Source organism: Strix uralensis, chromosome 16, assembly GCF_047716275.1.
Source record: "Strix uralensis isolate ZFMK-TIS-50842 chromosome 16, bStrUra1, whole genome shotgun sequence".
NCBI lineage: Eukaryota > Metazoa > Chordata > Aves > Strigiformes > Strigidae > Strix > Strix uralensis.
In genome coordinates this window covers 7,745,851-7,769,564 of record NC_133987.1, presented here as the reverse complement: position 1 = coordinate 7,769,564, position 23,714 = coordinate 7,745,851, and the positions used below count along the sequence as shown (strand labels likewise).

General features: G+C 55.4%; 2 protein-coding genes across 5 annotated transcripts in view; one reads left to right on the top strand and one right to left on the bottom strand.

Moving 5' to 3' along the window:
- The first annotated feature begins 401 nt into the window (after positions 1–401).
- Positions 402–14,948, top strand: AP5Z1 (adaptor related protein complex 5 subunit zeta 1). Of its 4 annotated transcripts, XM_074885466.1 has the most exons (19): positions 402–512; positions 729–866; positions 1,272–1,458; positions 3,152–3,293; positions 4,364–4,476; positions 4,966–5,134; positions 5,577–5,717; positions 6,086–6,123; positions 6,201–6,363; positions 6,631–6,809; positions 7,308–7,450; positions 8,275–8,424; positions 8,646–8,757; positions 9,173–9,270; positions 9,521–9,653; positions 10,473–10,687; positions 10,996–11,188; positions 11,305–11,386; positions 14,124–14,948. In XM_074885466.1, the coding sequence occupies exons 1-18, from the start codon at positions 472–474 to the stop codon at positions 11,338–11,340; spliced, it is 2,391 nt and encodes a 796-aa protein (XP_074741567.1). In that variant the 5' UTR covers positions 402–471; the 3' UTR covers positions 11,341–11,386; positions 14,124–14,948. The 4 variants fall into 4 exon arrangements, 3 of the variants coding, with proteins under 3 accessions (XP_074741567.1, XP_074741566.1, XP_074741565.1); XR_012631072.1 differs by having other exon boundaries at positions 10,996–11,386; XM_074885465.1 differs by lacking the exon at positions 14,124–14,948 and having other exon boundaries at positions 11,305–11,517.
- The window catches only part of RADIL (Rap associating with DIL domain), a 26,357-nt gene continuing 14,455 nt past the window's right edge, over positions 11,813–23,714 (bottom strand). Inside the window, exons 5-16 of the mRNA XM_074885467.1 lie at positions 22,565–23,230; positions 22,358–22,395; positions 21,134–21,294; positions 20,421–20,533; positions 19,284–19,521; positions 18,555–18,727; positions 18,113–18,263; positions 17,574–17,764; positions 16,328–16,721; positions 15,891–16,030; positions 14,951–15,090; positions 11,813–14,300 (exon numbers count right to left, since the gene is read on the bottom strand). Coding sequence (XP_074741568.1) covers positions 14,195–14,300; positions 14,951–15,090; positions 15,891–16,030; positions 16,328–16,721; positions 17,574–17,764; positions 18,113–18,263; positions 18,555–18,727; positions 19,284–19,521; positions 20,421–20,533; positions 21,134–21,294; positions 22,358–22,395; positions 22,565–23,230 — 2,511 coding nt within the window. The 3' untranslated portion in view covers positions 11,813–14,194. The remainder of the gene's footprint in view (positions 14,301–14,950; positions 15,091–15,890; positions 16,031–16,327; positions 16,722–17,573; positions 17,765–18,112; positions 18,264–18,554; positions 18,728–19,283; positions 19,522–20,420; positions 20,534–21,133; positions 21,295–22,357; positions 22,396–22,564; positions 23,231–23,714) is intronic.

The window sequence follows — 23,714 nt, the reverse complement described above, 5'->3', positions numbered from 1 at the left end:
GGGAAGCTCTGAAGACCACCTCCAGAGCAGCTCTTTTTAACACCTCTTGCCCTTTTGTGGAAAGCATCATTTTTTTGAACAGGTTGCAGGAAAGGCTAGTATGGCATCTTTTATCGGCATGCTCTTAAAACCCCAAACTCTGCCCTCTGCCACGCAGGGATGTTGCGCGTAGGTTTGTCCCGAGAGCTGCTCTGTGCGATGGCCTCAGAGCCAACCTTCACCTCGGGCTCCTGAGGGGGAGAGTAATAGCAGCAACACCTCCAAATAATCGATGAACAGCCCCAAGAGAGGATTTTGCCGTTACCCCTCTGGGGGCAGGATCCGGGCTGGCGCCCCCCGGAACCTTCCCTGCAGGCGGAACCTTCCGGCAGCAGCAGCCGCGCCCGCCCGGCGCAGCCCGAGCGGACCGCCCGGCCCTGGGGGGCCGCTTCGGCCGCGCACCGAGGCGGGGGGACCGGCGGAGCATCCGGCATGTTCACGGCGGCGGCCGAGAGCTTCCTCAAGCAGGCGAGGTACCGGGAGGGGTGCTGGGGTACCGGGGGAGGGCGGCAGGGCTCCCTCGGGGCGGGCTGGGGGCTGTCGGAGGTACCGGGGCTGAGGGGGGGGCGGGGGGGAGCCGGGCCTCGGCGCTGCCTCAGCGGGGCGGGGGGGTGGGGGGTGCACCCCTCCAGCCCTGGGCTTCCGAGGAGGGCCAGGAATTGGTGCCGACGCCCGCTGCCCCCCGCCAGGGAGATCCAGGAGGAGGAGCTGCGGAGATTCGCCTCCCGCGTCGCCGCCCTCCTGCAAGGCCCGGAGCTGGGCCCCGAGGCCGCCGACTGCCTCCAGAGGCTGCACCTCACCATCGCCGCCACCAAGTACCCCCGCAAGTGAGTGGCCTTGTGTCCCTCTGATGTTCGCAAGCAGCAAAGAGTTACTTTCTTGACAAAAAAAAAAAAAAAAAACGGTGGGGAGGGGGGACTTAGTGCCTTTAAAAAAACGCCCTGTTTTGAAAACACTGAGTTCGGTATAAATGTAAAGCCCTTCTTTGCCCTTTTTCCCCCCTTGCGAAGCAGAAGGTGCCTGCTTCCTTTTGCAGTGAGAGTAACAAGCGTTTGTGTCGCCGAGCGCTCCTTCAAGCTGAGCTAAGGAACAAAATTCAGAACTGAAGATGATAAGATGGCACTAGTCAGGGTCACTGTCAAGGGAGATCGTCCCAAGACCAAGAACATGCAGGAAATAAATGTCTGTATCTTTGATTGCCTTGCAGTGATGCTTTACTGTGACTCTTGCAGGCTAGATGGCGAGTTTGTGGAACTGTTGCAGACAGTGCTGTGTTCATCCAAGTGCCCTGAGCAGATTCAGGTGTTATGTGCTGCCATCCTGAGAGAGATGTCACCTTGCAATGATCTGATCCTCTCCTGTGATGAGATTCAAGATACAAAGCTCTTGAGCCTGGTATCTTCTGTCCTTTTGGCTCAGGTAACTGACCTGTCAAGTCAGAAATCTTACCTCGTCAATATGGATTTGCTTTCTGATTGTTCCTTGTTTGCTGAGCTCAAAGAGAGTGAAAACCAAATGTATCTAGGAAGAGGCAGAACCATTTCCATGTTCATTTAAGGAACCTAGTTATTCTGCTTTGTGTAGGAAAAAATGGCAACTTTTTTTGTGTTTAGTATTTGATAACAAAGACGGCTTAAAATTGTGATGTGTAGAGACTGAGGACCTTAAGCAGGCTTGTAACTAACTGGAAGCAAAAAGGAACACTTTAGTGCTAGCAGCTGTAACAGACTTCAAGTCAGGGCTGCTTGAACCTGTAGAGCAAAAGATTTGAGAGCGAATTTATTACCACTGCTTTTTATGGTACTGGCTTTCATGTTCAAATGTAAAAAAATATGTATAGAACCTGTAAAATGTGTAGAGCTATACATGGGGATAGCACTTCAAAGATCTAGATTCTCCATGGAGAAGAAAACACAAGGACCTTTCCATTCTGAGTGCTGCCTGCATTGACTGCCCTCTGGGGAATAAGCTGGAAACTCTTTTTTCTTCTTCTTCTTTTATTATTATTGTGCCTATTAAAGATGAAATATTTTTCTGAAACTTCTCATTCTGAGTTTCCCTGTGTGCTTAGAAATGTCTCCTGCATATCTGATTACTCCTCTGATTCTTACTTAGCTAGAGGAAATTAAAATGTAGGAACAGAAAGCAGTGCTGTATTACTTATGCGCTGCCTTACAAAGCACCTCTCCCATATCCAGCCTTGAAACTGTCCTGATGTTCTACAACATAAAAACATACCCTGTGTGTTCTTTTTTGTTAGATTACAACTCAGACTAGGAAGAGGTTTTCATCCATTTTTGATGTTACTAAAACTTACTATGTTTTAGTCATTTCAGCATCACTTCTCTAACATGGGGTGCGATGCGCAGCCGCCTCACTCATGAAGGCAGCCACACTTCAGCAGAGCCTTTAAAAACATCTTCTGCATATTTTCATTTGTCACTGCTTTGGGTGGAAACCATCCTCCTTCTCTTTGCCCCCCTGTCCCCCTCCGCCCTGCAAAGCTGATGTTCTTTTTGTAAAGCTTTTGGCTTTCCAGAAAACACAGCCTCTAGTGTTGCATTAGGAGCTGTAAACCTGCCATTGATTTGAGTTCAGGCAGATTTTTCTCTGAGCAACAAGAGATGTGTCAGCAACACACGTAAGTAGCCCCATTGTTTGCAGCTGACTGCAGCAATGTATCTGCGGAGGAGCAGGGTTGTCTCTTCCATTGTCCTTCACATGACAGATCCCCATACCCAAACCTTAAACTTCCTTGTCTGTGTATTGCTTTGGTTGATTTATTCATGTCTATTCATGAGAGAAGCACAGAAATTGGCCCCAGTTGTGGGTGAGGTTCCCCCATGAAATTCCTCACTGGAAGCTCACCTGCAATTACCTAATTCCTTCTAGTGTTCTGGTCAAATCTGACTATTGGATGGGGAGTGTCAGAGACTGCTGTTTGTTCACTGCCTTCAGCAGCCTGCTGACCAAGACCCTGAGCAGCAGAGAAGGTTTACTTTTTGTTGGCATGATGACATTCATGGAGAAAAAAACTTATCAAAAAGTCTGGGTCTGCCCCTCTAGCACTAGTAGATTATCTGCCTAGCTTTATCTCTGCTTTATTTTTAAGGGAAAGAAGTCTGAAGTGTCTGCTGTGGGGCAGCGAATTGTAAATGTCCTTGAAAGAAGACTGCCTGAGGGTCAGAGTGCTCGGTACCTTCTTCCTGTCCTGTCAAATGTCATCAGTCTTTCACCAGAATCTCTAACTGAAGGTAAATATATAGGAAGGCCTGAGATTTCCATCTGGCTGTAGTGATCAGAAGGCTCTCTGAAGGCTTTTGCTAGGTGTAGGACTTGAAAACTGCTGTTAAAAGAGACATCTCTGCCACAAGGAAAGTGAACTTACTGGGCGAGGTATATTCCACCACTCAAAAATGGGACTGGGTCTTCAGCTGCTTTGACCCCTTCTGGGGGCCGCAGTCTCTGTTCTGTGTGGATTTGTATCCCAGTAACGTGTACCATAGCTAAGGTCTCCAGATCCTGTAGGAGTGTGAAATTGTAGCTATCCTGAAGAGCATCAAGCAAAGCGAGAGATAGAAACAGAGACGTGCCTGTGTATCTGTTCAAGAGAGCAGCAAAAACAACTCGGGGTACTCTTTATAAGAGAGGCAGGACTGTACGGGTGAGCGATCTGCCCTGGTGCGTAAACCATAGGAGAGCGTTCCAGGCTTAAAATGGTGAGGAGCTGTGTTGTGAGCAAGAGTGCTTCTGGGAGTTTCCTGTGAGGTTTGTGTACATTATGCAGTATGTAGGAGAAGCTTTGGGGAGGATGCTGGGCCAGGGTGTCTGGGCTGGCTGAGCAGGCAGGATTACCTGCCTTAGTTTCTGTGTGTTCTCTGCGAGGGATTTATGCCTTTGTCTACAGAGCTGAAGCCAGCCACTGCCTGAATAGATCTGAGAGTATTTTTGCACCTTCCTCCTAATAGCAGCTGTGGATGGAGACAAAGGAACAAGTACCTCCTGACTGATCTGGTACCAGAAGTCCTTGGTTCCAAAACTCACTCCCTGACTTTTTGTCTGAGGAAACAGGAAAAACATTAAGACTGACCCAGTGGCTAGGAGTGAGAAAAGGACGCAGAGCTCTGAAATGAGTGTGAGTGATCCTGGACTTTGAAGTAGTATGAGGATTATATAGCATCCCCCTTGGGATACCAGTTTCTTTACCGATTGCTGGATCAGAGACACGGTGATCTAGGCTGGAGGAAAAGCACAACAGTTGAGGGGTAGCAGGAGTAGCTTTTCTGCCCAATCTAGCAATGACCTTGTGACTTTCCTTGTACAGAACAGACCAATGTAGTCAGTAAAAAGATGGCCGACTGGCTGAGGTATGCAAGTATTCAGCAAGGAGTTGCTCAACCCTCTGGAGGCTTCTTCTCCAATCCCAGAACCAGACAGGTGAGTGCTGAGTTGCTGTGGTCATCTCACAGGGGCATTTGTTAGTTACCTGCTGTTTCAGGTTCCCAGAATCAGCATCTTTTGGGAAATGGTAACCTAGAAGTGCTGCTATTTGTCACTTTTTGTGGGGTAAGTGGTCAAGGCACATAGGAAGGCAAAGTAGGGGGATTTGTAGCTCCAAGATTTAGGAGTTCTGCTGTGGAGCCAGAGCTTGATCCTTGAATTAGTTTTGAGGGGAGTCTTTTAGCGACCATGTACCTCAGAGTAAAAACTGATTGCAAATGAGGCTTGTGTCAGAGATAAGGGGAAAGTTGCAGTGTTCCAGCTGGGGAAAAGGATCTAACGCAGTTGGCTTTTCTCTCTCTGAATAACTGTCCCCCTGCAGGTCCCACAGTACATATAAACAAGAGCTACTTGTCTCTGTGGGCTCAGTGGGGTTTTCTGTGTTTTCTCACCTGGGGATCTGACCTGCTGCATCTTTTCTTGCAGCCTGGTCCTGTCACAGAGATGGATGGTGCCATTGCCACAGACTTCTTCACAGTGCTCTCAGTGGGTCAGTACTACACACAGGACCAGTGGCTCAACGTGCAAGCCTTCTCCATGCTGCGGAACTGGCTGCTGTGCTATGGCAGCAAGGGCTTGGAGACCCCTATTTCAGGTACAAAATGAAGGGCTGCAGGCCAGTGTGGGTTGCACCCCCAAGAGGGGTATGTGCTCCGAGATGATTAGGTGGCTGCATCAGCAACCCAGCAAGTGGCACGAATATGAGCAAGAGTTCCGAGCCCTTGGTCTAGAAGCAGGGAAACTTTGGGAAGGAATATCACAAAACTCCTGACTGATCCTTACTGAGCCTTCCACAAGGAGTTATTCATTCAGTGAGTCCCCTGGTTTCAGGCAAAACCCCCTGGGTCCCTGAGAAAAAAAAGCCTGGGTGGTGAGAGACAGCATCTCCTTAGTCTTCTTGTGACAGTCCCTTCTTCCCCAGCCACCTTTTCTTCGCAGTGCCCCTGGGGCAGACAGCTCCCTTGCTGTTGCTGGGCAGCTGTGTGGGTTACACTGCCCATGGCGTGAGCTGGTATGTGGTAACCTTTATTCTGTAGGTGACAAATCAGGAATGGACAGGTCTGTTACATCCATGGTCTCAACTACTTCCACATCTAGTCGCCTGCTTCCCCCAAAGGAGCGTCTGCGGGAGAAAGCCTTTGAGTACTGCCAGCGGCTTATTGAGCAAAGCAACCGGCGTGAGTCTTGCCATGAACCCTCTTTGGAGTTCTCTTGGTAGTGTTCTTGAAAATGTTTCTGGTTCGCTGCCTCTTTGGGCTGGGATCTCGCTCCCTAGAGTGTGCAGTCAGGCTCTAGGCAATGGGACCTGGTGCAAGTCTTTGACTAGCCCTGAGCTGGGGTGTTGGGGGGGATTTGGAGGCAACGGCCATGTTCTGCCTCCTACCCTTGATATGGGGGAAGGGGGCTGTGGAATTTGGTTCTCATCAGCCTGGAATCAGGATCAGTATGTGTTCCCACCTGTCCTGAAATCTGGGTTAGTGCTCAAACTGTCAGCCTGTGTTCCTGTTTGGACTCAAAGTTTACCTTGGACTCCATTCTCTGGCAGGACCACTGAAGAAAGATGATGGAGACCTGCAGAAAGCTGTAAGTACACAGAGGTGAGGCTGAAGCTCTGGGAGTTGTGGCTTCCCCCACCCTGATCTGTCTCTGCTCTCTTGCAGTGTCTCATTGAGGCGGTGACAATCATGGACATCATCTGCAAACAGGATTCCTCCTACGTGTACCGCACAGTCTCCTTCCTGAAAATCCTGCACGGCAGAATCTGTGGGGATGCCACTTACGCGAGGGTGCTAATGCCCATTGCCCAGTTCTTCCTGAACCACAGTAAGTCATCAGCTCTCACCCTCTCCTCCACGATCTAGTCTTGCATACTCTCAGCACAGCATTTTGTCCTGGCGGTTTGCTGGCTGCCAGAATTGGTAATTCAGCCTTGACTGTGCTCTGGGATGGATCCCACTCCAGGAGACCCAGGAGCTGGGATGTCCTGTGCTCTTTAGAAAAACATAACCCAGATTTAGCTTAGCTCCTGGAGCCCTTGTTGGCAGGGCTGCTTGGGTGGGCCATGCTCAGCAACGTGCTGTGTCCTTCCAGGCAAAATGGCAGCTGTGGACTCCGATGCAATCTACAGACACTTGTTCACTGATATCCCGGCTCAGCTCTTCCACAACCCATCACTGGCCTTCGAATTTGTCCAGTTCTGCAAAGACAACAGCCAGCTCTTCACTGAGACCTCCAGTATATTCCGACAGAGCTTCCCAAATCTCTTCAAGGTACAACTTGCTGGAGCAGCACAGGAGAGAACCTGCTGCATGTTCCTTGCTGCACCCCAGAACTTTGCACCCCAGAGCCCTCCATGTGCCTCCATGGCAGTGCTAGGGAGAGCACGGGCAAGGACTGTTATAAAAACAAGTGTGAGTTTGAAGAGGGAAGAGGATTCTGGGTGTGATTAGCACTACCAGTAGAAAAGAGTCGGTGTTAGTATTACTGCCGATGGGTTGGGAAGTTCAGTGAAGCCAGCTAGGACACAGCACTTTGTTTCTGGAAAACTTTAATAAGTTGCAGCTTGCCAGTCACTGAACCAGCTGCCAGATGCCTGTTTTGAGTTTCCAACAGCCTCCCAGGTTTTGACCAAACCCTCAGACTTCTCTGGTTTTGCTTTTCAGAAGTGACTTTCCCTTCCCCATCCCTTTTGGTCACAGTGTGAGAATTGTCTGGGTTTGCGGTGGCGTAGCAGGAATAGTGCAGCAGTTTGTACTTGTTCCTTGCAGTTCCTTGCGTGGAACAGCCCACCCCTTATCTCTGAGTTTGTGGACCTTCTCCCATTTCTGCTGGATGCAAGCACAGCCGTTGAGATCTTTCATTTGCTGCTTGATCTACCCTGTTTGACTGCAGCTCTGGATGTCCAGCTGAGGTAACGCTACCTGCCTTTCCTCCTGCTTGCTAATCAGGGTCTTGACATTGACCATAGCTTAGCACATGCTTTTCTGAGCCTCAGCTGCCCTCTGGCTGCTGCTGTCACAGAACAAGAGGCATCTGCAGCAGCCACATTAACACAAAGCTGCACAGATGTCAGCCTGGTTTTCCTAGTAATGTGCTGTGCACGGGAAGAGAAGGTGACCAGCTCTTATACTTCAGTACTGGACTGTCTGGGGCTCAGGGATCTGTTGTCATTCCCCTCTCCTTATCCAGCTCCAAACAGTTGCCACATGCTGGAGTATCTGCCATGAGTGAGCACCACAACACGGAGCTGTGGGCTACCTGGTCTTCCCTCCCTGTTCTTAGCCCTTTCTTCTGGCTTTGTTCACCTGGAGGCATACAGAGGTTTCTTCCTAAGGTCATTAGGAACTGTGAGTCTCCGGGAAGATGGGGTAGGACTGGGACTGGCTCTCACTGCTGTACCTCTGCTTTTGTTTTTCCTGACATTAGCAGCTCTTTCTGGAGTGCTTAGTAAAGGGGTCATCCTAGAGGCAAGACGTTGGTGGGCTTCAATGACTGAGGGGTACAGAGCACCATTTTCCCCTTTCCCAGGAGTGATACAGAAGCAATTCTGGAACTATTGCCTGAGCTCAGGCTCATAATTTTCTGTCATCCTGTTTCTCTCACTTCCAGAGGGCCTGGATTAGCCCAATTTGCTGTCCCTGTTTCAGTGTAGGGAGTTATTCCATTGCTCAGGATTCCAGCTATGTCCTGGCCCATTCTCACAATGCAGCATGTTCTGTGTGTGCCTCCTGCTAGGTCAGCTGCTCTTTCTACCTCCGAGAGGGCTGCCAGCGACCCAGCTGTGAAGCCAGCCACGTGTCTGGAAGCCTTTCGCCATCCCCTCTACAAGAACATGTTCCAGTATCTTCTCCGCACCAAGTCTGCTCCTGAGGATGCCCCGGAGAGGTAGGAGACTGCCACAGGGGTTGGTTCAGCCATCCAGCTCTGGGAGGCAGCACTGGGATTGCTGGGAGAGGCGTAGCCACTCTCGGCTGGGGTGAAGTGGATTTGATCTTCCCCGTGTTACCTCTGCCAAGCACTCAGAGGCCTTGAGGGGGGATAGGGAAGGGCAGCCAGGAGAGTAGCTGGGAACAAGCCTTCAACAGTAACTTTTCTGTTGCCCACAGGCTGATTCCACTTCGGCAGCTGCTGGGATCCCTGGCCAGCAGCCCAAGGGTTGTGCAGTGTGCGGAGACTGTCCCTGTCTTACTGGAACTCTTTTTCAGGGTGGTGGCAGAGGTAGGGGTAGGCCCTTTTGGGGGAGTTTGGCTCCCAGTCGTGCCATGGGGATCTCATGTTACGTGAAGAGCAGTCATAGAGGAAATAATGTTAAGACACTGCAGCTTCAACAGAGCGGGGTGCCTGAGGGGAGGGTGGAATGGTCTAATACTGGCATGAACCAGCACTGAGCTGGCTACTTCATCTGGAGAAGCAGAAAAGCTCTGTGGTACAGTGTCAGACTTCACACTGTTCTCTCAGCCAGCTGTAAAGGAGGTGGACAGGAGCAGAATGAGTGCCTGATAACCTGCTTTGTGCACTGCTCCCCTCCTGCTAGATCAGGCTGTTTCTGTACCAGCCATCTTATCTGGCTGGTTAGTTTGGTTTTTGGCTGCTGGAAGGCACTGGTATTGCTGAAACAAGGGCTGGTTTTCAGTTTGCAGATGGGCCGCTGATAAACCAGCTGGTGGTGCTGCTGCTGCAGAGGAGTGACCAGCTCTATGAGATCCCAGCATTTAAAGATGACGTGTACAGGTGAGATGGGACAGGAGGCCCAGCCAAGCTCCCAGCCCTTCCACTGCAACAGCCCAGAGGCCTTTTCACCTGTGGCCTGGTCCCTGCTGTGACACATCTTTGGAGGTGCAAAATGGGGACTGCACCTTCAGCCCTGCTGGGAACACCCTGAGAGTACAGCCTCTGTGCCAGGGGCTGGGTGCTGCCAGCACCTCCTCGGTTTGGTGTTAAGCCCCTCGCCCATGGTCTGAGCTCTGCCCATCTCCTCCAGGGTGCTGAGCTCGCAGCTGGTGGTGCTCTGCAAGCTGCGCCCTGCGCTCGTCGTGGAACTGTCCACAGAGATTTTGGAGTTCTCAGGAACAGTCAGCAACATCCAGAACAAGGAAGCCATCTTCACCCACATGGTAAGCAGGGCCTGCCTGCTTCTGCCACAGGTTGCTCCTACTATCCAGCTCCTAGCCAGCAGTGTGCCCAGGTGGCCAAGAAGGCCAATGGCATCGTGGCTTGTATCAGCACTAGCATGGCCAGCAGGGACAGGGGAGGGATCTTACCCCTGTACTCGGCACTGGTGAGGCTGCACCTCAATTACTGGGTTCAGTTTTGGGCCCCTCACTCCAAAAAGGCCATTGAATGACTCGAGCGTGTCCAGAGAAGGGCAACGGAGCTGGTGCAGGGTCTGGAGCACAGGTCTGATGGGGAGTGGCTGAGGGAACTGGGGGGGTTTAGTCTGGAGAAGAGGAGGCTGAGGGGGGACCTCATGGCCCTCTCCAACTACCTGAAAGGAGGGTGCAGAGAGGGGGGATGAGTCTCTCGAACCAAGGAACCAGCGACAGGACAAGAGGGAATGGCCTCAAGCTGCGCCAGGGCAGGGTCAGACTGGCTCTTAGGAAGTATTTCTTTGCAGAAGGGGTTGTTGGGCGTTGGAATGGGCTGCCCAGGGCAGGGGGGGAGTCCCCATCTCTGGAGGGGTTGAAGAGTCGGGTTGACCCAGCGCTGAGGGTTCTGGTGGAGTTGGGAACGGTCAGTGTGAGGTTCATGGTTGGACTGGAGGAGCTTCAAGGGCTTTTCCAACCTACATGATTCTGTGATTCTACTGCGGTGCAATCTGTCAGTCACCTTCCCTTTCCTCCTCTCCTCCATCCTAGCATTAGCTAATCTGATTTGCTATTCCCTGATTCGATTCCCTTTCCTTCTTGCCCTGAGCACATCTGCCTTTGCTTCAGGTCTGGGCTATTGGAGAGTACATGTCTGTGTCCTACGACAAGCGCTGCACTGTGGAGCAGATCAACCGGTTCTTTGAGACTCTAGAGGCCATGCTGTTCGAAATCACCCAGCTCCGGCCGCTGGCCAGCACCCCCAGCTACGCACCCCGCGCCATCAGTGCCCTTATGGCCACCTTGACCAAGCTGGCAGCTCGCAGCCAGGACTTGATCCCCAGGTGAGGAGGGGTGGCAGAGGGCGGGAATGTGCAGATCTCTGGGGTCCAAACACAGATGTTTGGTGGTATTAAATAATTAAGCTTGGCAACTGATGGAATCTGAAACAGGACAGAGGAAGCAAGCTGTGGAGGAGCACAGCTCGGAGAAGCGGGATTCATCTGCTGACTAGTGCTCTGTGTATCAGGAGGAGGGGTGGGTAGCATCTGGTGTTCACCTACAGCAGAGCCTTTTGGAGGACGCAGGATTAAGTAGTGACCTTGGCAAGTGCAGTCCTGCCAGCTGATGTCCGTGTCCTTCTCTCCTGCAGAGTGTCCATGTTCCTGTCCAAGATGAGGACATTTGTGCAGAGCCCTGCTGTCACCTCTGTCTACTGCGAGGAGGACCTTGAGGAGATCCTTATCCGTGCAACTGAGCTCATGAACCTACTGAAAATGCCAAGCGTGGCTCAGTTCGTGTTCACACCACCCGTAGACGTGGCCAGTACGCGGTTCCAGAGAGAGGTGAATGACTCCCTCCCTTTTGCCCTGAGGATAGTCACCCGTCTCCTCGAGCCAACTCCTGGCTTCATGCCGGGGTGAGGGCATGAGGTTTCTGAGAGCCTCTTGTAACTCATCAGACACTGCTGACACTCAAGTCTGAGGCCCTGCTCTGAACTCGAAACGAGGAACAAATGATTGTGAATGAAACAGAAAACAGGAGTAAGTAGAGCTGAGACTGCTCTTCTGGTCTGAGGCTGTTTGTATTTCTGTCTCCTAGCGCCTGTTGCTTTTCTGTTTCCTAAGCTTGGCCAGTATGGATTAAAAATCCCCGTGGATTTGTGTGAATGTGGCAGGAGGGTGGCTGCGTGCATTGATAACCTGCCAGCACACCATGCCCCTTTGGAGACATATTTCTTCTTCCCTCCCCTCCTCTGCCTCGTTTCTCCCTCCCCTTTGCCCTCACTACACCCTGGCTGTGCACGTGCTGCTTTTATTGCCTCTGCACTTGCAGCAGATCAGCCAAGCCAAGGCCCGTGCGAGGTGGAGGCAGCAGAAGTGACTCCATGAAGTCGTCTGCGAGCCCTCACTGCTCCTCTGTCTTACCATCAGAGTGAACATGTCGAGATCCAAGAGACAGCTACCAGATGGGAGCTTAGAGAGATTTATTGATCCAGTTTATTGTTGACACTGAGAGCATTTCTTAATATACATCAGCCCCGTGTCAAACAGGTGCCATGCTGTGTTCTGTAGCTGCATGAGAAGTTTATACACATTTGAGCTGTACAGTATTAACAAATGGGGGAAGTAAATACATCCCACTGCTCCTCCCAGGAGAAGCAAGTCCTCATGCACGCTAGTAAATAGCAGGGCTTATTTACAGTCTGCTTCAATACCTGACTGCACTGTGAGTAATGTACAGCTCGGGGGCTGGTTCCCACCTGCCTGGGGCTCAGTGGAGAGCAGAGGGTTGTGTTGGTACCGCTGGAACTGGCCAGGGTGCAGCCCCAGTCCTGTCTAGTGCAAACCAAGCCTTGCCCAAGCCCTTGCTCCTGGGCAGAGGCGAGTAAGGAGTGCATGCAATTTGCCCAGGGGCTCTAGGCAGCCTCTTTCCTGCCCTACAAACCTGCTGAGCTCGTGGGGAATGACAGGCCAACTTACCTACTTGATTCAAAGTCGAGTGAATCACCAGGAGCCCTGGGGGGCCCTGAGCCTTTGCTCCCCTGCCTGGTGCAGCTGAATCAGTGGCAGGAGGGATGCAGTGGTCCCAGGCCCTGCATGGCCTAGCAGAGAAGCAAGGCACTAGCGTCTTGGGGAAGGTGCTTTGTCCATCTTGCCCTAGAAAAGGCAGCCCACGCTGCGTTGAAATCCAGTCGTGGAATGTTTCCCCTACGTGGATTATTTTGACATCTCTCTCCTTCTGCAAAGTGCAAGGCTAAGCACAGAAACCAAAACTACAGCAGTGAGGTTTAATTAAGGCCAACCCTGTTAAGCATCCATTTTTTAGCATCACAGTCCTCGGAGCACTGTTATTGTGAGATGCCGCATGAACATCTGATTTGCTGCCAGAGCCTAGACCGTGCTGGTTTAAGGGCAGGGTGTGATGTGGGGCTTTGCAGCAGGCTGTTTTAATAGGGTTCAGCTAAACCAGGTCTCAGTATCTGTCTATATGTGGAAACCAGGTCGGGTTTATCCCGTTAATGTTGCTAAAAGCACAGGGAGGAGTTGGCAGGCAGGAGGCCGGGTGTGCAGGGGACCAGCCAGCCGCACGATGGAGCTGCCACCTCAGCTCTGCTGACACCTTTGCTGTTGGCAGCAGATAGCAGAGCTGTTTCTGGGACATTCAAGACCGACCTTCCAAATGGAGCCTTTGCTGCCCGTCATCACCCGTCGGCATGTCAGCAGCATGCGCTTCTGAGGTGCTCTGAGCTGGGTAGGAAATGGGGTGGCCTTAAAATGGCCTGGCGAAGCTGGAGGGAGAGGACCAGGACACGAGGTCAAGATGTCATTTGCCTGGGCTAGTGTCAGCCACGCCTGGGGTCTGGCACCACATGCTGCCAGGCTCACTCGGGTTCCTGGTGGCACAAACCCACCGTTCCCGGCTCACAGGGACCAGGGGCCAGCACAGAAGCACTAACCTGGCCGTAGCCCCTTGGAGAGAGCAACAGCTCCCGTGTGGGGAAATTCTCTGCTGCGAACGCCCCGTGCTGCTGGGTCAGTCCTGGGGCCTTCTGCCAGGATCGCGGTGTCAGAGCCAGGCAACAAATGCTGCGTGAGCAAGGGTGAGAGAGTCTTTTTCTTCAAGGGGCTCTCCCCAGGACTCGCAGGGAACTGCTGGTGGTGTCAGCCCTTTGCTGTAGCTGCTTCCCATCCCAAAGCAGGGCTGGGGCAGCATGACTGTAGCCCAGCAGCAGCAGGGCACCTGCCTTAGGGTATGGCACCAGGGAACTTCACTCCTCGCAATGCATCCTGCTTGGAATCCCACTCCTGGGTGCTCTTGCTGCCTTTACCGCCCCCAGAGCCGGGTACCCTTTTCCAGCCTGATGTGCCAGCACCTCAGGTGGCCACTGGCACAGTGAAGCCCAGGCCTGCCCCACATGCTAATCTTTAAATCCGAAAAGTGTTTCAAGCCTTCTGCCTGCCAGCGTGAAAGATCACGCAGGGCTGCCAGCCTAGAGGAACAGAGGAGCCTGCCTGCCGTCCCCATGGGGGGAGCATCCCCTTCCTACCCCGTGTCAGAGGGGACAAAGGACCAGGAAAGCTCCTGAGAAGGATGATGCAGGGTATAAGGTGAGGCCAGGCAATGGATCAGGAATGATGGTCCCAGCCAGTGCAGTGGGAGAAGCGTGCACCACCCTCGTGTGTCCATGTCCTTTCATCTGCTGCAGCGCAGGGGCAAGGTGTCGAAAAGCAAATCGAAGGCGGTTGTGGAGTCCTGGTCCTCTCTCTTGCGCTCCAGGCTCCCCGAGGTCAGCCTTAACCAGAGCTGCATCCGCAAGCTGCTGCAGAAGGACCCTCCTGCCACAAGGACTAGGAGGAAGAGGAGCTGGAACTGATTTTTTTGGCTATTTCCATGTCCGACTTGGCAACCAGAAACCGCAGCTTCTTCCCTCCGGAGCGGATGAGGTCCACCGCACTGCAGAGAGCGGCAACAGAGAGAGAAGTGAATTCTGGCTCCCCGCAGGCTGGCAGCGCCCCCAGGAGCCTGCCAGGTCACGGGCATTTGCAAAACACCTGCACCCTCTGCTCTGTGCCTGCTCAGTCTTACAAACAGGGTCTGTTTCTCTTCTGCCTGTAGCTTTACAGAGAGCCTGGCCTCCACACGAGTGCTGCCAGGATGAGAGCAAACAAGCCCTGAGCCGCTGGGCCCCATGGCCACCTGGGCTGTGGCTCGGATGGGCAGGCAGAGCACCAACTGCCCCATCCCTGCTGCCTTTGAGAGGAAGCCTGGGGCGGGATGGGGCTGGAGCAGCTCTGCCTTGCTGAGATCCACCTCTGGAGCTCTCATTTGTTTCCTGAATATGCTCTCCAGCTTTTGCTCCCTAATCCTTCTTCCAAACCCCTCCAACCAGCTACCTTCCCCCCTTTTCAGCATCCTGGCAGGTCACTCCTCTCTGCAGCTTGCCCATACCGCAGCATCCTCTGCGTTGTTGGCCGGGACCGTAGCACCAGGGACTCGGAGACCCTGTGCAGCTCTTTGCTGCAAAACAGCTGAAAACCTGGACCTGAGCAGTAACTGCCACAGTGCCAATAGTGGACCAGGCCCTCGGGCAAGTTGCGACTCACCTTTGGTAGTCTGCCCCGATGAGACTGGTGCCATTGACAGCCAGGATGCGGTCCCCAATGGAGAGCCTGCCATCGGCGGCCGCGGGGCTGTCCTCGATCAGCGTGCGGATGTAGATGCCCGGGGAGCAGAGAAGAGTGTGCTGTTGGCAGGGAAAGGCAGTGAGCGACCAGCCAGGGCAGAGGGGAGACCAAAGGTCTGCCGTCCCAGAGGGCTGAGCCCCCCGGGCAGGGTGACAGCTCACAGCCAAGCGGTGGGACCCTGGAGGCGCTGGGGACGGTGTCACTAACAGTACCAGGAATGAAATGCAAACCTACATTTTTTTTTTTATCAATTTATACACAGAAAGGAGAGGTGGGGGCAATCTTTTCTTGTTCAATTTAATTAAGAGTAAAGTGTCATTAACCTGCAGCTGTCTTGGGATAGGAGCTCTTTGTTCACAGCTGTCCCAGGGGCCCGGTGATGGCCTGTTTCCTACTAATGCACTGCTGTGAAAGGCCACTTAGTAAGATGATCCAGTGCACTAAGCCAGATTGCAATGCCACCTTATGCCACGAGTACCGTGGCTGGTGGAGCTGTTCTGGCACCCCACAAGCCTCCTTGCTCCCCTCCGCTTCCCTTGCCACCTGCTGAAGGGTGGAGGAAAGACCTCGGCTGAATCATTTTCCTTCCACAAGAGAACTGAGCCTGTTTGCTCTCTCCAGCTGCAGGCCAGCTGTGATGGATGCTTTGCATGCACAGCACAGTGACCCAGGAGCAGAGATCTGCTCCTCCCAAGAGATCACTCTGTGCTTCATTTTCCTCAGTAGAAGCAGGCTAGCTTCTGCGGGAAGCCATTAACTTCTTTGCTGGCTTTTCTTGGGGTATAAAACATGTCCCACATGTCGCACTCCAGCTATTCAGAGGGGCATCAGCCCTGTCCCACGATCGGTGAGAACTCACCAAGCCGTCGATCAGCCCCATCCCCAGCCCGATGGGTCCTCTTTCCAGCTCCACCACGAAGACGTAGCAGAAGTCATCAGTGGCAGAGCTGCGGCTGGAAGACTCTGGCGTGGGGTAGTCATAGGGGGTCGGTGAGCATCCTGGCAGCGGAGAGACTGGCTTACCGCTCTGGCATCACCCAAAGCCAGCCTCGCAACCTCCCACAGAAAGCTTCCCCCCAAAACCCCACCAAACCCAACCTCGGGTAGCCCCAAGGCTTGTTTTCTGCCAGGGCAGGAGCTGGAGGAGATGCTTCATTTGCTCTCACCTGCCTCATCCAAGCACTGACAAGTCCCCGCAGGAACTGTGTGTACAGAGAGCTGCGTGGGAGAACGGCAGCAAACCCCCTCATGCCCCAATCCTACACCCCAAAGCAGGGCAGCACCAGCTTTTGATACCTTCAGGGGTGCTGCCTTTGGTGCCGTTCATCCCGTTCCGCCGGGGGTCCTGCAGCCCCTTGCTGGTTCCTTGTGGGGACTCCAGGCTCCCGGAGTCGAAATTCAGGGGGGTGGTGGGTGGCGTCAGCAGGCAGGAGGGGTCTGTGGTGGCTGTGCTGGCCTTGGAGGCCGGACCCCTGCCCAGCTGCAGCTGCTTGAGCTTCTCCTGGAGCTGGGGCTCGCTGGCAGGGTGCTCGCAGGGGCAGCCGTTGGTGGCCAGGCAGAGCGGGGGGCTCCCCTCCAGCTCAGCACAGCCCCCCAGGGAGCAGTAGTCCTCCTGGGTGATGGTGCTCCCCAGGGCAGCAGCCAGGCTCTCGCTCACCTCCAGGACATCTGGCGTCGTGCATGCCTCTTTCTTAAGAAGGAGAAAAATGCTGCTCTGTGGACCCCGCTGTGTGTGCTTTTCACGCCCTACCTGCACCCCACCACCCTGTTTGCTTTGCAGGCAGGATGGCTGTGGCTCCAGCCAAAGCCTTGGCAATTTGGACACCACCTGGGCTTGTCCTGGATTCCCAGCACAGCTCCCACACCCCAGTTTTGTGGCCAGGGCCATGCTGGGGATGCTCACAGCCAGCCCAGGGGGGACTCCTGGTCACGTCCCTGCTGGGGGATCTCATTGGAGGGGAACACCAGGGGAGCAGGGCTCCTCCTGTGGCCCCAGAGCTGGGAGATGTGGCCCCAGGGTGAGGGGAGGAGGTAGCGGTGCCTGTGGGCGCTGCAGTGGATGGGGACAGGGTGGGAGAGCAGAAGGGGACCTACTGGAGGGACGTTCTCCCCAGGGCACTGGAGACAAGTGGCTTAGCACCCACAGCACGTCTCGCCCTCGCTGTGCTTTATAGGCATTAGCTAATAAGTGCTTTTGTGCAAGCCTGCCTGGCTACACAGGCAGGGTGCAGGGCAGGGCGGATAGTGGAACGCTCAGGGAGAAGGGGAGCGCTGCCTGCAGACACCCCCCCTTCCTCCCTCCTCCCCACTAACGAGATTGCTGGGACGAGCCTGTCCTTCCAGCTCACCTTCCCGCACTGCCCAGGCTGGGGGATTAGCAGCACTAATCCTTCCAGCAGCTCTACATGAGGGCATCCTGCAGCTCCAGGCTGCAGGCGAGGGCAGCGAGCCCTTGGCACCAGGCTTGGAGGAGCTGCAGAGGGCCCTGAGACCCTCCTGCCCACCCAGGAGAGGAACAGCCCCTCCGTGGGATACAGGCTACCTTTGGGGGTGCTGAGCCTGGCCCCTCGCTGGCGTGGGGGCTCTTGCTCTGCAGGCTCCAGAGGAAGTGGCGGATGTAAAGGAGGTGCCGGTAAATGTTGTCATCCAGCGCCTCCACCTCCAGGTCCACCTTGAAGCCCCCGCTGGGCAGGATGATGGGTGGGTGGTTGTCGAAGGACTCCAGCATCTCATCTGAAAGGCAGAAGGAGGGGGAGGCTAGCACTGGCCAGGGCTGCACCCTGCTCCTGCCTCCCCGCTCTCGGCCACGTGCGGTCTCCCAGCCAGAACTGGGGACACGGTAAGCTGTGAGGCAGCAGCATCCCTCACTTGGGAACGCAGAAAGAGCCCCAAGCCCTTCTGAGTGCGCTTTGCATTCTTTGCAATCCCCAAATCACAGGGCTGTGGTTATTCCTGATCACTGCAGTTACTACAGAAGCCTCAGGGAGGGGACAGGAATTGCCTGTTTCGTTTGTACATAAAAACCTCGGAGGGAGCCTGCGGGTGACCAGAGAAGCACTGAGCGCGAAGCCAGGGGCTCACCGGGCTGGAAGGCGGCCGGGCTCTCCTCCTCACCAGCCTGCCACGCCGTGGTGCAGCCCACATCCATCACCGCCTGGCACTGGCTCAGCACCCGGTGGAGCTGCGCAGGGCTCAGCGCCGGGAACTCGGCTCGCAGGGACGGCCAGGTCATCTGAGCGAGGAGACAGAGCGTGGGGCGAACCGCAGAGGTGAGGAGCTGCTTCCTCTGAGGAGCAGGGGCTCACGAGGGGGACGGGAGGAGAGACCAGGCAAGATGGAGTGAGCATGAGCATCCCTTACTCGGTACCGCCCACCCACGGGCCCACCACCCCGGGAAGGGGCAGCTGGCCAACAGGTTGCAAAAGAAGGGACGTATCACTGCAGGGACCCCCAAACGCCGAGCAGGGTCTCTCCTGCCCGTGCCCATCCCGATGCCGCAAGCCCCCGGCCGAGCATCCCTCACCTGCACCAGCTGGGAGCCGGGCATGGCCAGCAGGTTGGCCACGCTGGCGAGTTTGGCGAAGAACTGCTGGGCGAGCTGCTCAAAGCCGGCGCCACGCAGCCACTCCAGGAGCAGCCGCACACTGGCCCGCAGCTTCACCCCCTGTGACCAGTGGAAGCAGCTGAGCGAGGAGCCTGCGGAGGCAGAGCATCCATCAGCATGGGTCAGGGAACAGCCCCCCAGCCTTCAGCTGGAGCCCAGACCCCACCCTAGGGCAGCAAAATAAAACCAGTTTAATGTCCCCAGTATCTTATGGCTGTAACTCCTGGTGGTGGCTGGACCTCACCTGGCACTAACAGCAGGCAGTGGGGCTGCTGTGTTAATGGGGGCTAACGAGCACCTCTATTACAAGCAGGCTGCAGTGGTTTATTAATGAGCTGCCCCTCCAAACTGCTCTCAGCCTCCTCTGCTCAGGCTCTGAAGGGCAGCGCTCTTGCAGGGGGTGAGGATGGGGCACTTACGGGGTTAAACCTCTCCTGGGAATGGGGGCCCTGGAGACAGCAGCTGGGTCTGTGCTTGGCTTCCCCATAACAGTGCTGAGACCTGCCCGTCTCCAGCCCCCTCAAGCTGCTTGAAGCCCCCTCCCTCCTGTACCCCCAAAGATGGCACTGGGATGGACAGGAGGGTCTCCCAGAGGGCTGGTCCCCTATGGGTTACCCAGTCCAGGTTGGGTGTTCGAGGAAGACTAACCCTTATCTAGGAGCTGGTTGAAGAGCAGGGTGTTGGAGAAGAAGAAGAGGTAGGCGAACATCTGAGAGGTGATCTCCGGGTGCACTTCGTACTGGCGGAGCAGGTCCAGCACCGCCTGGTAGATGAGCACAACCCTGCGGAGCTCCTCGGGCAGCGGCGGGGACGCTCGCCAGCTCTCCCGGCACTCGTTCTGGAAGGGGTTGCACTCTAGCAGGGCGGGGAGTGACACGTACAGACACTGCAGAGAGAGCGGCAAGTTCACAGCAGACTGGTTTTGTTTCTTTTGGGGTTTTTTTTGTGCATGAGCTAAACCCTTCCGATCTCCGCAAGCTGAGTAAACCCCGCTGGCGCTGCTCCAGCAAGGGGCTGATCCTGCTTATCCCCTGCCTCCCTGCGCTCCGCTGTGGCGCAAGTGTTTAAAAAAAAATTTAAAATGAACATGTCTGTCGCTTTTAGCAGTTGGAGGTGACAGTGTGGGGAAGAGTTCAGCTAAAGGGATCTGAAAATTGATCTGAACGAGGGCAGCAACAGATCAGCTGGGCACGAGAGTGAAAGAAAAACCAGAACTGATGGGGATGACCTTTCCCTATTGCTTACATGGGAGAGCAGCACCTAGCACCCACCTCTGCCGAGGCCGAGGGGGAGCCGAGGGTGCTGGGGAGGAGGGTGCTGCACAGTAGCAACCTCTGCGTCCCCGCGTGCTGACGCCAGCGGGCAGGCAGGGCCGTCCCGCACACAGCAGCCTTTCTCCTGCCTCACACTGCCCGCTCTGTTCCCCGCTCCCGATGCCACCCGGCTCTCGCGGTCCAACGGCGACAGTCCAGGGGCTCCTTTCCATCACGCCCTGAATCACACCATTATGCCGCGCTGGCCGGAGCCAAGCAGCTCTCCCCAAACGTCTCCCCTGAGCTGCTGCACTGCAGGCAGGGAAACACGCCGCAGTAACTCGATACTTTTCCTGGGCCGCGACCAAAAATCGGGGCATTTCAGCCCAAAGGAAAACACCTCAGCGCAATGCAACTGCCAAAGAGCAAAAGCTTAAAAAAAAAAAAAAACCTCCTGCACAGCCCAAGAGCGCTGCTGGGGATGCTCGTGCTGGCCCTGTGGGATGCTGCTGCCCTCCCTGGGAGCACATACCTTGGAGATGTAGTAGACGCACTGCTGGAAGGTGTACATGATCACCTCCTCCAGCACCGTCATCGCCTCCTCACTGGCTGTGATGGTCGAGGAGAACAGAGACTCCTTGGAGCCTACAGGGCAGAGAGCAGGATGGGGTAGCAAACCTGCAGCAGCAAAGCAGGCCAAATTCACCTCTCCCCAAATCCCCGGGGTGGGGGTTATTAGTGGTCCCAGGCTGGCATCACCACCCTGACATCCCCCCAACAGGGGCAAAGAGGCTCCTCTCATCCCAGAGCCCCCACCTGCACCTCCAACAGCTCACAACATCCCTCCAAGAGCCTCTCTGGCCTACAAACGTTTTTTTTTTTTTTTTTTTTTTCTGCATTAACACAGGCTCACCAGTGAGCAACTCTGCAGGGCTGCCTGCAAATCCAGGTGCAGCTGAGGGGCAAAAAGCCCAAGGCAGTAGCCGCAAGCTGCCGTGGCGGAAAGGGGAAGCTTGGCTGCCAACACAACACAAGCTGGCCCCGAAGCCAAGCAGGCACGACACGAGGCTGCTCTACAGATTACCCCAGCCTGCACCACGGAGACATCCCTGCTGATGAGGATTACAGCAGTGGGGGGGGTTAAAGGAGCATCCTGGGGGCGCTGACCACCGCTTGCGACTGGGGATTAGCAGAGTAAAGTCACTCTGGCTGGAGAAGCGAGCAGGGTGCTGCGTCCAGCCCTACCTCTGACATCCAGCTCCTCCTCCATGCTCTGGATGTAGGTGGGTGATTTCTGCTGGATGAAGTAGAGGACCTCGATGGCGTTGGCCATCCAGAAGAGGATGTGCTGCAGGTCCGGGAGAAGGTCTGTGATGGTGAAGCGGGACAGGGCAGCAGGGTCCTGGCTGGGGAGACACAGCGGGTGTTACAGCTGCTGCTCCTCAACAACCCACTCAAGCTTTTGGGGAGAAAATAGCCAGCCTGGGGCAATGCCACGAGAGCATTTGTATCTCCTCACCCCCAAGCCCAGCACCCCCCCCTTAGGAAGACCCTTTACAAGCAAAAATCTGGTGGTTCCTGCTCTGTGGGATGGCAAAAGGGACCCTGTGGGGACTGGGCTGGCCGAGGGCCACCTGGACTTTGTGGGGTGCTGCTTTTGGGGGACACTCGTCCTGATACAGCTGAACTGCAGTAAATACTCATGGCTGAAGAGCAGCTCTCCCCAAGAAGTATGTGCTGTTCCTGCCAGCTCCGGACGGTTAAACCCAGCCCGCCCACACTGGGCTGTTCAAAAATAAAACAAAATAAATAAAAAGCATCTGGGAAGTTTCTCAGCTGGTGAACTGCTTTTTCCTGCTATAGGAAAGGCCTGGGAAGCATCCTCAGAGCTTCTCCTAAAGGAGAGCTCCCAGCAAGCACCAACAGCCTCTCCAGATGCTGCTTTGGAGCCTGGATTTTGGAAATGGCTAGGAAGCCAGCCCCCCCTGCACCAATGTGATGGCTCCAAAGTGGTGCTTCCCACCCTGGGACACCCTGTGCCACCATCCCTGGCTGCACACGTTCAACACCAGCCCTGTCCGTGCTCCACAGAGGGGTCTTCAGCATGAATGGGGTGAGCCCCTATGCCAGGGTCACCCCTGCTATGTCCTTCGGGGATGCTGAAGCCACATGTGCAAAGCCTTGGCCAGGTCTTGGACTGGAGAAGACCCCAGAGCTGCTGTAGGTCTTATTCTGCCCCGAGCTTGCCTGCTTTTCCAGCTCCACACATTGTGAAGCAGGGGCCTTGCAAGCACTGTGGTGAAGGGACCAGAGAGTTGAATGCATGAAATTTAGGTGGAAAATTCAGCGTGCATTGGTGACACCAGGCTGGGAGGGTGGTGTTAGCCAGCCACGGACTCCCCTTGCTCATGGAGGAAGAACTGGGTTGAATTCTTCCCATTTTGGGGCAGGGCGGCAGGTCGCACTTACTGCTGGGACTGCTTTTCAGCCAGCTCCCGCGTCCGCTCCTGGGCAGGGAGAGAAGGGGAAAGCAAAATGAAAACCAGTGGGACAGAGTGGCACGAGCATCACCCCACCCAGCACTCGCTGCTGCTGGGGGCCAGGCTGGGGGAAGCCCCCGGGGGGGTCCAGCAACACCCCCACCCCACCAACACCCCTGTCCCACCACTGACTGACCCATACTGTCCTCTGGATCATTTTGGCTGCTTTGAGCAGCAGCTGCCCGAAGTCGCCTGGCTCGAAGCTGGTGGCCGAGTGCTGGATGCAGAGACAGAGCAGGAAGGCAGGTGTCAGCTTGTGGTCATCCCCCCCCGGCTCGATCAGGGTCATGATGCGCCGCAGGAGCAAATCCTCGGCCTCTGGCTCGAACTCCAGCAGCAGCTTTCTGCGGGGCACCCTGGGGCCGTTGGCAGGTGAGGGGCCCCGCTTTTTGGTGGCAGGGTCCCTCTCCTTCAGCAGGCTGCCACACGCCCCGCAGACGGGGGGACCCTCAGGGACGGCGGGGTGCAGGGCTCGCAGCCTCAGCAGGGTCTGTGCTGGCAGCGGCTGCGCCTTCATGGGGTCCTTGTAGAGGAGCAGGTAGTAGAGACCGAGGGAGAGGAGGTCCCCGTGCCGCAGCACGACCGTCCGGGCCACCTTGGCAAAGTTGACGGAGATGCCAGCACCGGCGATGGGCTCCAGCACCAGCTTCTCCTCCCAGCGATGCCGGGAAGGTTGGAGCTTCCTGATGGTGCAGTGCAGGGGCAAGATGTCAGGGGCCGACAGGCTGATGCTGGGCTTGCTCGCCTGCGTCCTCTGGCCCACCGTGTGCTGCTCGCGGTTCAGCAGGTAAACCAAGCTGTCCTGCCAAGCGGGGAGACGCGGCATGAACCGGGGAGGGGAGGGGGACAAGGGACCCTCCTCCCTGCAGTGCGGTGGGTGCTGCAGCCTCCCACCATCCCCCAGCCGCCCACCCGCCGGCTGCACCTTTGCAAGGCAGAGCCACGTTTTTCTCTATTTTCCTCGCTGCTGAGCAGGACAGCAGCACGCTAATAAATGGGCACGATAACTTTGGGCATGCAGTAAAATGGGGCTGCTTTGGGCAGAAGGAGCCCTCCCTCCACCTCCTACCCCCTCCTTTCCCACAGCTGCTTTTCCTTCCCACTTTCTCCCCCCAGACTGCAGCGATGCCTGAATCCCCCTGCCCGGGGGAGGACGGTGAGACCCCAGTAAGAGCAGCCGCTCCCTGCCCTGCCTTCCCCCCAGCCTGCTCCCGTAACCACCCCGTGCCTCAGTTTCCCCAGCTGTACTAACGGGGTGGCTGCAGACAGGTAAGGGCTGCAGTGCC